General features: G+C 42.7%; 1 protein-coding gene across 2 annotated transcripts in view; it reads right to left on the bottom strand.

Annotated features, from left to right (window-relative positions):
* Nucleotides 1-14367, bottom strand: part of TRAPPC11 (trafficking protein particle complex subunit 11) — a 461933-nt gene that overhangs the window by 300279 nt on the left and 147287 nt on the right. For both annotated transcript variants that reach the window (XM_086962470.1, XM_086962471.1), the window contains exons 12-17: nt 13300-13379; nt 13138-13219; nt 12968-13022; nt 12044-12189; nt 7631-7692; nt 7409-7541 (exon numbers count right to left, since the gene is read on the bottom strand). In XM_086962470.1, coding sequence (XP_086818596.1) covers nt 7409-7541; nt 7631-7692; nt 12044-12189; nt 12968-13022; nt 13138-13219; nt 13300-13379 — 558 coding nt within the window. The remainder of the gene's footprint in view (nt 1-7408; nt 7542-7630; nt 7693-12043; nt 12190-12967; nt 13023-13137; nt 13220-13299; nt 13380-14367) is intronic.

Below are 14367 nucleotides of genomic sequence, written 5' to 3'. Positions count from 1 at the left end.
AATGAGACCCTTGTGGATTGCGATAACGTGCACTTTATTTTTTATAACTGAGATTTGACGTCTATGCTCCTCTAGGGCTAACCTATACCATGGTGATCTGTCGAATGAGATTTTTAACATGGATCGTCTCGCCCAGTTTATGAAATGCTGACCTGTGCAAGGCTCTTTTATTAGCGAAATGACTTGCATGTTGTTGGTAAATGGTTGCACTTTCAAATATTTTAATAAGTGTGGGATAATGGGCTGCAGATCGCTCAATGAGTTTTAGTGAGAAGATATTTTAATTCACATCATTTTAGGCTGATGATACGGGTTGGTCGAACTGATTTAATTAAGTGTTATGTATTGCTGATTTTATAATATCTGTAATTGTATACACCAATGAACTGAGTATAGTACAATATTTCTTTAAGAATGTATTTCTTGGAAATAAAGAATTTTGATTGATTGTTTGAAAACATTAATGCATAAGGTGATCCACCTCAACAAGGGTCTTATTTGAATAGCTTTTCCCTTCCTGCTGCCTACGTACCCTACAAAGAGCTGGTCATCAATAGGGAACTTTTTGTTGCAGTTAATATGAAAACTTAGCATCCTTTTTGTATCCAGTCAGTGTAGCCTGTGCTGCACCTTGAGGAGATATGGAGCGGTTAACAGAACAGGAGAGTAATGTATTGACCAAGATGGTATGAGGGCACAACCATGCTCGCAAGTCAGACACACCTCACCAAAGTAATACCTATTTGAAAAACAGTTTTTAATGTCAACAGCCTTAATTGGCCCATATAAAGTGGTGCGAATTAAGACCCATTCAAGAATATCAAAACCCAGTTAAGGTCCTACTGAGGCATGACAGAGGGAGTAGGGGAAAATGTATTTGTCAAGTTCCAAGGTTGCACCCTTAAAGGAAGACAGGAAGGGGCCGAAAGGAAAGTGAAGATGGTCTGCATACCATATCCTTCTTGGCCAATCTGGAGAAATGAGGAGGACTTGGATCAAGTCTTGGCGAATCTGCCTCAAAACTTAAGGATTCAAGGCAATGGGAGGAAAGGTATACTGAAGAGGAAAATTAAATTTCAAGTGAAACACATCCTGCAAGGCTCAACAGATACAGAGGGGCAGGAACTGCGAGCAATGCATCTTGCTATGAGCCTCACATAGATCCACCTAAGGGGTAGTCCAGGGAGCAAAGATGTACTGGACTACCTGCAGATGGAGACACTGTTTACGATCGGCAACATGGAGCAGCCAGAGTATGGCAACCCCGGTGTTCTCAGAATCTGCTCGGTGGTCCACTATGAGCCAAATTCTGTGCTGGTGTATTGAAAGCTAGAGGTTCACCACTTTCTGACGAAAGGATGAGACCCCACTCCTCCCTGCATGTTGACATACTACATTGCTGTTGCATTAGTCTCAAAAGATATGGTTGAACTGACCGCAAATTAATTGCCCTTAGTGTGAGCAGATTCATGTGCTGAATCAGCTCTCCTGGAAATCAAAGTCTTCTTATCTCCAATTCCTGCAGGTGAGTGCCCCATCTAAGGATGGAGGCATCCGTTACTACCATGGCCACAGTTTGCTGCTCAAGATTTTCCTACAAGCTCCACCAAGCCAGATCTGCTGCAATTTCCCAGAGAACACACAATGGTGCCCTACAGATCTCCCCCGTACTGGAACCAGGTGTAAAACCATCAGAACTGGAATCCAAGCCCCTTCCCTAAACTTTGGAATTATAATTTGAATGTCTCTGATCCTCTGATTATGGGTAAAGCTCGGATTGATGTTGTGTATAGAGTACAACCACTAGTGAAAAGAAGATGCCGAAATGGGAAATTAGTTATTTACCTGTGTAGGAAGCTGGCTTTTTATGTAGTGTACCAAAAGAAGGTAAACTATGTAGAAAGTCCAGATGACCCGTATTGGCTTACAGGACTTAAGGAGGATGCACAGCTGTAGGAGTTTGGTTATCGCAATTGTCGGAATAGAGGCAGGAAGGGTTTGGCACCAACGTCCACCTGCAGTCCGCAGTTCTCGCTTTTTCAGCTATACTTCGTCCTCTTTTTTCTTCAGTCAGATGAATCTGAATTCTCTCACCTAAATACTCAATTTAGGAGCGCGGAGGGGATTGAAGGGTAGCAACTCATTTTTGAGTTCCTTTCAAGCAGCCCACCTTAGGGGTGTGAATAGCCTGGAGGTGCGAAGCGCCTTCTTGCATAGCAAAATGGGCCTAAAGGTGGGGGTTGGTTTCTCCCAGGTCAGGGGAAAGCCGGGCTTGCATATCAAAGGCGGCACAGGCCTTGAAGCTCCTGGCATTGTTACTCAGATTTACTAGTCATCCTGCTGGATGCCTTTTAAAAATATGTTTATTCGATTTTATAATGCATAAAACAAACACTCTCGGTATTAGATAACATAAGATAGCAAAACAAGTTTTCACATACTGTTTCGATATGTCCCGACCAGTGAAATGGGATAACGACTATGCATGTGTGTAGTCTAGGTGTTGGTGGGGACCCTGACATGTGTCCGAATAAGTGTGTTAACCCACATTAGGTGGTCCGTAATGCAGACTCGTGGTAATAATGAATGTGGTAAATACTGCAATTCTCGGTACCAGATCAATTGACTGTATTGTCGGGATAACAAGCAACTCGTATCAAGGTCTTTAAGCTCCAAAACAGAACGCTACAGCAACACCACAGAAAATAATGCACTTATCTTAATTAGAGTGACTGCAGAGCCTTGAAACTTCAGTGGTGTTCAGTAGGAGCACAGGTTGTGGTGGTTTACAGTCATTGAGTTTACTTTAATTGCTTCCGGTGTCTGCAAGGGTCTCGACAGAGGCAATGTTTTGTGACCACATATCGTAAATGGTTCATAATTGGCCGACTGGCGGCGCTTACAAAGGAAACCAGGAGCTGGCCAACCCCCAAAAAATCAATAGGAGAGGCTGTGGTGTAACCTCGAGAGCTGCTGACTTCGGACCAAGGGAATAGGGTTCGAGTCTCAGCATCGGTTAAAAACTATGCTTTTTAAAAATACATATAATATAAATATATGGCAATCATCATTCAAAAAAATAAAGGGAAAATACATGACAATTGTCAGAAACAAAATTATGAATGCTCCACAATCCCTCACTGAGCGCAAGGTCGCAAGTGGAACGAAAGCAAAAACATGGCGTGTGTAAATAAATGACTATGTCACAAAACAAAATGAGGAATGCCAAAGCAGGTAGGATGGGAGGTGGTGGTGATGTGGGGACGGCACTTGGGCGAGATTAAGTGAGGGCAACAATTAAGAAAATAGTGCTCACAGACTGTAAATTAAAAACACATGTAACAAGAGGCAGTCCTCATGGGAGGGGACAACAGGAGAAAAGGAGGTACTAACGAGGGACTACTAAGCCTATTCACGAATCAAAAGTCACTATTTACAAAGGACAGAAACACAAGACAATTAAAAAGATGGGCGGGAAATGGGCAAAGCTTAAAGTCCACATATGATACAGCATGTCTCAAAGAGACAGCGCAAGCACTCTCTAGGCGAGAACTAAACATGGGTGGTGCTTCAAGCCCTATTATAGACACTACATGCCTCGCTGAGCAGTGCATGAGCTCTGCTAGGCTTGACCTAAAATTTCTCAGCTGTCAGCTCCATATGATAACAGAGAGTGGATATAATGTACCAATTGAGCTTGAACGCTACTGGCTGTAAACTCATTTCCCCTCTTCTGTGCCCCATGTCAGTCAAGGCATTTAGTAGTTTTCAGACACATCTGGAATATGTTCAAAACATTGATTACTAATCCATTCGCGGGGGCTGGGTTGAGTGCCTGAACACTACTGACTTGCCACAACAGCATCTGCAAATATGTATCTAATGGACTGAATTTTTGGGAACAAAGTTTCCTTTCCTTACAGACTGGTTTGTGAGAATAATATTAGTTGATTCCTTAACCCCACTGGTCAAGGTACCTCACTCTCCATTTCCATTTCTACACACAGAAAACTGCAAATGGGATTTCTGAAGCACTCCATCACCAATGCACGAGCACATGAATGGATTATTATTTAGGTAGGAGAAGCATGCAGTTCCCAAGGCAACTGTATCAACACAAAACATAAAGGAATGATACATAAATGATGCTTTAAATCTACCTCGTACTTGGAAAACCTTGTATAGGTGTAGATATGAGGCTTTGAGGAATTCACTTTTTCCAGTAGTACACCTGCGCACTTTAACAAGTTGCAGTTTTCAAGACATAATCTTAGAAAACCTATGTACATTTTTTTATTTGCATCTGCATTTCCCCAGTGCAGAACTGTACAAACATTGCAATAGTGTAGCATGAAAATCCAGCATATTTGAGTAATCGCAGTGTTTTCTCTTCACATGGAAAATATTGTTTTCTTTGGGAAACCCCTTCCGGAAGATGCTATAAAAGTTTGGGAGTGTTCATGTCCCTTTCCTAAACAGGCAAAGGTTTTTACTATGTTATGTTATGTTAACATTTTGTTAAGCGCACAGCTGCCCCAGCAAAGAGGCGTCCCAGCGCTGGTGGGCTCGTTATACAGATTACACATAGAGCTGACCACAGAAATCACAAACCCTAGGACAGTGGAAAAAGAAAGGTCTTGATAGCTTTGCGAAAAGTAAGTGTGTCCTCAATGCCGCGGATGGAGGGTGGCAAGGAATTCCACAATTTTGCTGCTAGGAGCCGAAAGGAGCGGCCTCCGGCACCACAGAGTTTCGTCCTGGGTACAATCGCCAGATGTTGTCCCAGTGACTGCAAACTGTGTTGGGGAGTGTATGGGGTTAGGAGAGGCCGCAGCAGCACAGGGCTATTGCATTTCAAGATTTTAAACGCCACAAAAAGTGCTTTAAACTGGATCCGTGCGCCAATCGGAAGCCAGTGTAGGCCTCTAATGGTGGCTCTGGCAGAGCATCTACGAGGAAGTCCAACCAGTGCTCTGGCTGCCGACTTTTAGACTCGTTGGTGTCGCAAGACCTCGGCTTTATTAGCGCCCAGAAGCAGCACACTCGCATAGTCCAGGCGCGATAATATCGTAGACTGGACAATGAGCTGCCGAACTGGCGCATTAAAGAACTTCAGGATGGGATGGGGACCTCTCAACAGGCCCACACAAGTCGCCGCCACCTTCTTAGTGTGGGTCTCCATCCACACTCCCAGGTTCTGAACCACTGGTTTTGGAGTTGGCATGGTACCTAACGAATCCGGCCACCAGTGCTCATTCCAGAGAGAGGTGTTCTTCCCTACCAGCATCACCTCCGTTTTGCTAGCATTCAGCTGCAAACAGTTGTCAGCCATACACTGAGCAACTGCTGCCATCCCATCTCTGAATCTGATGGGTGATATAGACGGTCCTTCCGCTAAAGTGATAACCAGCTGAGTATCGTCAGCGTACGATACCAGCGTTAGGCCCCACTCCTTGGCCAGCATCGCAAGAGGTTGCACATAAAGATTGAACAAGGAAGGGCTCAACGCAGAGCCCTGCGGAACCCCCTGGCCAATGGAATGGGCCTGTGATAAGAACGGTGGTGCCGATACCCGGAAGGATGTGTCCGTAAGGAATGCTCTAAACCATTCAAAGGCCTGACCTGTAATCCCAATGGCTTCCAAGCGATACAATAAGATGTCATGAGACACCTTATTGTCAGCAGCGCTAAGATCTAATAAAATAAGCACTGCACTCTGACCGGCGCCAAGGATCGCTCGGAGATGTTCGGTAGTGGCCAATAGGGCAGACTCAGTACTATGTCCCGGCCTAAAGCCATTCTGTGATGGATCCAGGATATCGTTAAGGCTCATGTACTGAGAGAGTACCTTGTTCACGTGTGCCTCAGCCAGCTTAGCTCCCCAAGGGAGCAAGGAGATCGGGCTAAAGCTATCCGGTAAAGATGGGTCCAGGGAGGGCTTCTTAATAATAGGGGAGACCCAGGCCTGTTTCCAGGCCATCGGAACTCTGGCAGTCGCATAGGAAAGATTAAGTATACGACACAATGGCTGCTGAAAAAGCACCAGTGACTCCATAAATTGCGCCGGTCTCATGGGGTATGATGGAGATACCGATTTAACCTTTCTACAAAGTTTGACAAGTTCTTCACAGGGGATCTCTGGGATGACTGTCAAGGTAGAGACCCTTTCTCTAACACTAATGTGACTCGGAGCTGGGGAGTATTGCGAAAAGGTTTCGTAGATCTTTTGCACTTTATTCTCAAAGAAAGATGCGAGCTCTTCGCATTGCTGTGCTGATTTAATGCATGATCCATAGGCTTTATTACTCTTCAGCTCCTGGACAATTTTAAAGATGCATTTCGTAGGGTTGGAACTAGCCTTGATTTCTTCGGCATAGAACTTTGCGTGTGTGGAACAGATCATTCTATGATAGTGTTTTAGTTTCAACAGATAGGTAGCGTTTTCCCCATCATTATAATTTCTTCTCCATGCCCGTTCCGCTCTTTTACAATCCTTTCTCAGGGCTCTCAAAATCTCACTGTAGCATGGATTAGAAACAGACCCACACCCTTTAACCCATTTAGCTGGAATAAGGGCATCAAGACATCCCGTAATCCAGTCACAGAAGGAGGTATATTCCGCCTCAGGATCAACTGAATCCCCCAAAGAAGAGGTTAACAGAAGGGCATGAAAGTCCTTTAATTTAAGTTTGTGCCATGGCCTCTTAAGAACCAAACTAGTTCCGTCAGCCCTAAAAGGTTCAGCGATTTTCAAGCTAGCTTTAATCAAGTAGTGATCTGTCCATCCCATAGGCACAGGCTGGGCTATATGTATTGCAGGAAGATTAGTAAACATAGGATCTAATATATGTCCTGCTGAGTGGGTAGCATCGTGGACTACTAGATCAAGCTGAAAGGCTGCTAAGTCCACCAGCAGATTACAGATAGCCGGCTCCAAAGTCTGGTCGAAGTGGAGATTCAAATCTCCCAAGATGGAGAAATTGGCGGACTTCACCACTAATGAACTGACCACCTCTAACAGAGATTCACAGAACCTGGATGCAGGCCCCTGACTAGAGTAAGCAGAGAGGAGTTTAAAAATAGCCACAAAATGAAGTGTTTTGAACATTCAAATACTCTTTAAGGCTAACTGCTTACAACATCCAATCCCTAGCCCTTAATTGGGATTCACTCCTGCGTAGTATTATATGATTGTGGGGTAATGTTATACAAGATGTTCATGATGTACATCAGTAAGCTCATATTTTACAAATTCCTTGTAGTTATAAATCCAGCTATTTTTACTTTTAAATCAGATGTATGGGTGTTAGTAGCTTTGTGAATCAAACCCTAACATTTTAATAGGTAGAATAATGCTCCTAAATCACAAACATTCACATTTAAACAGAAAACCACATTAAGTACCTACCAAATGGTACAAAATCCTGCACTACTATTGTAAACACATTGCTGATAGCTAGAGAAATTCGGTCTGTCCACAGCTTCTGTGCAGCCTTCACCATGGTGCCATCACATTCAGGTTCAGGGTCAGGACTCTCGTTCTAATCAGAACAAAGCAGAATAAAACAATAGCACCATAAACAAAAAACATGATCCAAAACAATCACACCATTGAATGATTCTCACTTACCATTAGGACTTTAATCAGGTTCTTTTCTATTCTAGATTTCTGATCATCTTTTAGAGTAGATGCTAGTAGCAAAATTAAGGAAATTAAGCTCAAATGAGGGGTGCACAAAGTGATAAACATGACACATGCTCAGTTTCCTATATGTTGCATATGGCTGAGAAATAACCTTTGTAAGATCTATTTCATTTTCCTTCCTCTGACTGTCTGACTTCAAACATTTTTTGCTGAGAAAAGAGAAAACCCAAAGCATAATCAGTCTTCTATGTTACACAGATGCCCAGGAATCACATGTGTGCTGATTTATGACATACCTTAAAACATCCATAATTATCATGTTCACCAAAAGCTGATCTTCACAGCATCTTTGTCAGTCCCACTGCAACTGCCTAGGGTAAGCTACTGGAATTATAGGGTGAATGGGAAAGCAAGACTAGACACTCCACATATCAAAAGACTGTCCAAATCAAAAATAAATTAGAAAACAAACTGATTATATCTGCTCAAAATAACACAGGACTACATCAGCATTACTTTATGGCGTGAACAGGTTTCCGCTTGCAAAGTGAAATTTCCAACACAAAGTTACCCTAAGAACCTCCACTAAAAATACAGATAAAACATTATCTGTCTTGCTTGGTTGTTAATGCAGCACATTTACAAGGTGGGCAGTAATAGTAAGAACTTCAAGTACATTAGTGGACAGACAGGCAGTTAGCATGTATTGCAGAAATTTCTAGACTACTGTGTGGTCAGTTTGACATAAAAATGGGTAAATGGACCGAGTGACCCACTACATGAGAAATCGCATAAGAGGTGGGAGCAATCTATCAGACCTTGCTTCAATATTGAAAAATGAAACTACTGGACGAATCACAGACTTAGCTCCTTTATGGGGAGTGGAAGGATTGAACCGTATTCAGACTCCCCTGAATGTGGTCAAGAAGAATATCATCCGGGACCTCCTGCTGTCCCAGTAAGGTCCATCAGATACACTTTAATCTAATACACTCACTTTTGGAGCACAATTTACTTAACTAATACCAGGTGTGAAGTGTATGCCTATGGAGATTAGTCACATTACACATTGATAGGGTCCCAAGTGTTGGCAAGAGTGCTTCTTGACTCTCAATATTCTAACATTTTAAGGATATGTACTAGAACATGTTACAACTTTTCTAGATTAGCCAGCAGTAAAAATTAAAACCAACTCATCATCACGATTTTGTGAAGACTGTCAACAGTGAACCACTAGGAGGACACAGCACATTCTACTCACTATTGGCTGCTCATACAAGCCCTCTCTCACATCCCAATATAGAGGCACAAGTCTTACCGGTACGTGTTACTCACTTAATGACACTGGTACTGGAATTCCTTGCCACTGCTTTGTGTGTACACACTTTCTAGGTATTTAATATTATTAGCATAGATTGTAGACCTTAATGCTTGTCATCACAGCCCAGCTGTGTACACTGGATGGGACTGTTTCTATGGTTCATTTTGTGCAAGCTAACAATGTTTGAGTGCATGCAAAAATGCAGAATATTTGTGGTAGCCGAGGCAGAGGTTTTGGATGGTTAACCTTGAAAAGTTATGCCCTGGTCAAATTGAAAAAATAGCAAAGACTGTTGTTTTTGCACTCACTACTATTTCTAATAGAAGCACTGGGTCAGAGGGGCAACTTGGGGAGGTTGATTAAAAAACCTAAGTGAAAGAGCAGGGAGATCGTGGTATGCAAGTGGTTCCAACACCAGATACAGCAAATTGCCCTTCAACATTGCCCTTCAAATTGCCCTTCAATCATTGAGGTATAGGAATCATCGAGGTATGGGAATCATCGAGGTATGGGAATCATCGAGGTATGGGAATCATCGAGGTATGGGAATATGGTACGCGACCTGCAAAGATGCGCTGCAACGAATTACATCACTTTTAAAAAGACTTGAGCAGCCAGTGTTAGCACAACCAAAGGATCCCCAATTGATAGCGGAGGAGCGCTCTAAAAAAGCCGGCAAGTGCAACTGCAGGATCATTGTATGAAAATACACATCTCGCAAATAAAGGGAAACCATCTAGACTTCCAGCTCAACAGCCATAAGAGACTATGCATGGGAAAGCATCTTGAACTGCTTGTTGCGGAGAATGGCTTTTAAAAACTGAAGATCAAGAATGGGATGGAGACCACCATCGTTCCTGGGTACTAGAAAATAACAGGAGTAACATCCCTGCCCTATCTCATTGCTGGAACCAATTACACAACCCCCTTGAGCAAGCAAACTCCTAATGCCGAATGCGAACATAGTTGTTTGAGTTGACAGAGAGAATAGAGGAGGTGGTAGGAGACGCATCCTGGAAAGGAAAGATGTAGTCTTGTTCAAGAATCTGGAGGACACAATGGTGCACAAAGGAAGAATGGAAATGTTACAAGTCCAAAGACACACTCCCGCGTACGATTGCACATGCTACCTCAAAGGCAAGTTAAAGTGGTTTTGCCGGGGAAGGGGGTCAGAGAAGAGGCAGAGGGGGCTATTGCTACTGTCTTTGGCAACTTGATGTTGGCATGCCTTTGTACTGCTGAATTAAAATTGATTCGGATGTTGAAAGGACACTTTCCAGGTATACCTCTGAAATTTGTGTAATGCCTGTGAAACTGGACAGCGGGGAAAGGCAGAACCAAAGATCCGAGATCTAGCCAGATCTTGTATGAAGCGTTGCAGTGGTGAGACTGCCAATAGGCAAATCTGTAAGATTGGCCTGGAAATCACCAGATAAACTGGGGGAACTCATCCAGGGATGGTAGCAGATGGTAATAGAGGAGCCCATAGATCGCATCACCAAATCAACTGAACAACTCTGCGGGGAGATCAGAGCAGTCAAATTTAGGGCCCCCCAGGTGTTGACTGATGGCAGCAGACACTGGCAGCTTACAGCAAAAGTCACTACCTACATAAAGGGGAGCAATGCACCAGCAGCATTTGTGTGAGGGGGTTACTCTTGTTCGGTTCCACAGGAAATGGCAATTCAAGGAACACTGCAGCTTTGTAAAGAAAAGCAGTGCAACAACTTCCTTAGCGGGAGGCCCTGAAGAACACACAAAAAGGTCACCACTATCTGTTCCAGTAGAGGAGAGAAGATTTACCATTTCACTGCAGTCCATCAATCTCATCATAAAAATAGTGGGTATGTGAATGGGGTCTGAAAGTCCCTCAAGCCTGCCAAAGTACTCCTAAAGGTCTGTATTGGGATTCTTCCATCATGAACTGTTGATTTTTGTGTTGGAATCTTATCAAAATGGTCGTTGGAAAAATCGCCACTTTTCTAACTAACCGAGAAGCCACAATCTTTGGGTGGTTAGTGCCAGGGGCTGGAAACTCCAGAAAGAGCAAGGGATCTGAGCATGGGATTTGGGCCAGGAACTGGCGCTAAATTCAGCATTTGCTAAATCTCTACCAAGACCGGCTTCGAAGACAAGAATGAAGGCTGAAGTTGTGGAATGAAGCTACTGGGTGGAAGACTTACCCTTTGAGCGGGAGCAGTGGTGAGAAGCTGAACAATTTCTCTGATGCCGTTTCTTGTTTTTCTACCTGGAGGACCTGTCAGGAACTGGTTTCAAATATCTACTAGTCAAGGATGAGCTGAAGAAGAACCTGATGTAAGACCTGTATCTAGAGCAATAACAGACTCAGCATTTGTCGCAAGCCTGTTCCATGAAGAGCTTAGATTTCCGTTACTTGATGGCTTTGACAAGCATGAGCCCACACTTTCTCACATGGCCTGGGCACCAGAGACCGACACTGCGTAGTTCCGAGAGGTACATCTGCTTGCGACAAGAGCAACATGGTTTAAACACTAATTTTCAAGGGAGGCATTCTGTCAAAAACTGCAAAAAAAGAGAATTTGTGAGGAAATGTTCAGATCACAGTAGCTCTGGGATGGCACCTTATACTGCTCTTTAATGTAATATCCAAGGTAGATCTTGAAGTGGAGTCGGAGCTGAGGCACACCTATCAATACATGAGAGCTACTTCAACTTTTTGATCCAATCTGGCACCTAGATTGGATTCAAGAGGTGAGGAATTTGAGTTAATTCGTTTTTTATGAAATTTATGAAAATCCAACTATAGCCCAAGTCTGAGACATCTGGGTGTATAGATAAGGCTTTGGACGTGCTATTTCTTCCTCCCAATGATAGACTTTTTATCTATTCAGGACCCCTGACTGTTAATAATTTCTGCAACTACCAGGAAAACCAGTTGGAGAAGAAAGCAAAACAGAAGTATTGATTAGATACATGCCTATTTTGTTACAGGGTTGCAACTGGAGAAAGTAAAAACTCTTTAAAGCATGTTTAAGATTAGGATATTTCTATTTGTAGCGAAGGACACACAAAGTAAACGCTTCTCAGAAGGATACCCCTACCCAGAAGTTCTAGTGAGTAAGTAATGTATTCTTTCAGTTGGGCCATCAGGTAAGAACATTTAAGGGCTGTTGATAATATGGAAGTGAGTAGGGTCCACCACCGTTCACTCCGGTAATCACACATCACATAATCCAGCAGCCTAAAATGAAGAAACAAGACAGACAAAGCTTAGACTCCTGTGCATTTTCCTTTTTCTATGGCTCCTCTAGTCAGCCATTTCTCAGATAAAGAAATTTGGTCTATTGTCTGATTCACATCACGCTTCAGTATTTAAAAAAAAAAAAATTTAAAATCGCAGGCTTGGCATGCGCGGGATGATGTAAATACCAAAGCAGGGTCTAATATGTGATCAAAACTTTGTCTGGCACAGTATACACTATTTTCTTAAGGCCCTGTATCGATTGACCCTATGGTACTATTTAAGGTTTTAATAGTAATTTGACTGTTCCTGAGCAGAAGCTACTTACATTAAGTTTCATTCAATGTCCCAAGAAACCCACATTCCACACAGATTTCATGGAGTGACCAGAATAAAACAAACACAGGGCTCAATCTAAAACAATGGCATGATAGTGGGAGAGGTGTGGCGCTGCGGCCAGGGCGAGTGACGCTGGAATCTGGGGATCATGGTTCGATTCCAGGCACCTGAGGCAGATTAGCCCAGCACCATGCGACTCTGGGCAATAGCTTGCTGAATCTTCCTGATGGCCCACAGCGCCTGGAGACCCTTACGGGCGATTGTTCGCACTTTACAAATGTGGATTATTATTATTATTATTATTATAATTTGGTGACTAGGACTATTATGGTCCCTGTAGCCTTTGTTGTACCAACAGAAGGAGCAAAGATCACACACAAAAAATCAAACGAAACTGCATCAGGTCAGTACTAAGTAGATGTTAGTGAAAAACACTTACTTCAAAGCTTTTGTGTAATCATTAGCATGGTAATACTCCTCTCCCATTTGAACCACTGTAAACAAAGCAGTCACATTAATGCACATAGGGAGAAACACTCTAAAAATCAAAGCAAGCAACAAATGGCAGGTATTTAATAGAAGACAATGATAATGTAACCATAAACTTACTCAGATGGCTCTTCATCCTGGGACACTTATACTTCTTAAACTGTGCCACAGCATTGCTCAAGAGTGTGGTTATTATCAGCTCCTAGAAGAAAGCCCAGACCGATGATGTAGCATTATCCACAATATGAAAGTTTTCAGAATCATTTTCAATTAATTGCTTACCGTGTGGAGCACAGATCGCTCTTTCAGCTGGAGGGCAAAAATAGCAGCCTTCTCTTTCTCAGGATCGGACAGATCAAAGCCTGGGAAGGATACAGAACACTCCATTAATGGAAACAGTATCTAGCTCTGAAGACAAGGTGAAGGTGCGTACAAAAAGAACAATTAGGGGACTTGTATAAAATACATTTTTTTCAAGCAAGCGTTTCTATATACATAGGTTTAGTCTCTTGGGAGATGGAATGTTTGTGTCCAGAGAGCTCTTTAGGCCCTTTGTGCTGCATAGAACACTCATGCTCCACCATTCTTCTAATATAGCTACTCAGCTGAATCCCTAAAAATGAGCTCCAAAATCACATGGTAACATAAAAACCATCCACCAGGTGAGATACCTTTTAGAGCCTAAATTGACAGGTATGGAACTAGTAAAAAAGAGTTCTAATACTGGTTTCCCCACTTAATCAAATTGTATGATTTGTGGCAAATCAGTTTCCCAACGTGCTTCATTTATCTATTCTGTCAAATACAGCAAGATGCAGCTGCACACCAAACGTTCCATTATAAAGCCCAAAACAGAATTATGAAAAGAGTGCTAAGTCCACTAAAGAAAAAATCTTCAAAGATTTTCTGGTACACAAATTCTTCAGACAGATTCTTCACCTGATGAATTAGCCTTCCAGGCTTCAGACCGGTTAGGAAAAGCTTTTCCTCAGTAATGCTGCTAGAATATCCCTCCCTGGATCTTTGTGGATGAAGGAAGAAATATGGAAGAGTAATAAGCTGGTCCATATAAATATGTCGACACCACCTTGGGTAAGAAGGGCGAGCAAGTGCAGGGTACCACAACTTAGGGTAAGGTAGAAGAACTTAAAAGTGGCCGACCATACAAGCGGAAACAATTTTCACTAACAAAAGTTTTACTTTACATTGGCTTAAACAGGAATTCTAAAACAACAGTTGATGGACAGAATGCAGAACAATGTCATACATTCACCCCAGTACAGATATCTGGGCCTAAATCCATCGGTTTTTTGAACTCCACACCACCCCATTTCAGACATGGGCATATGC

The sequence above is a fragment of the Lissotriton vulgaris genome, chromosome 3_1 (genome assembly GCF_964263255.1).
Source record: "Lissotriton vulgaris chromosome 3_1, aLisVul1.2, whole genome shotgun sequence".
NCBI lineage: Eukaryota > Metazoa > Chordata > Amphibia > Caudata > Salamandridae > Lissotriton > Lissotriton vulgaris.
Note: the sequence above shows the minus strand (reverse complement) of the source record. Positions and strands in the feature narration are given on the sequence as shown.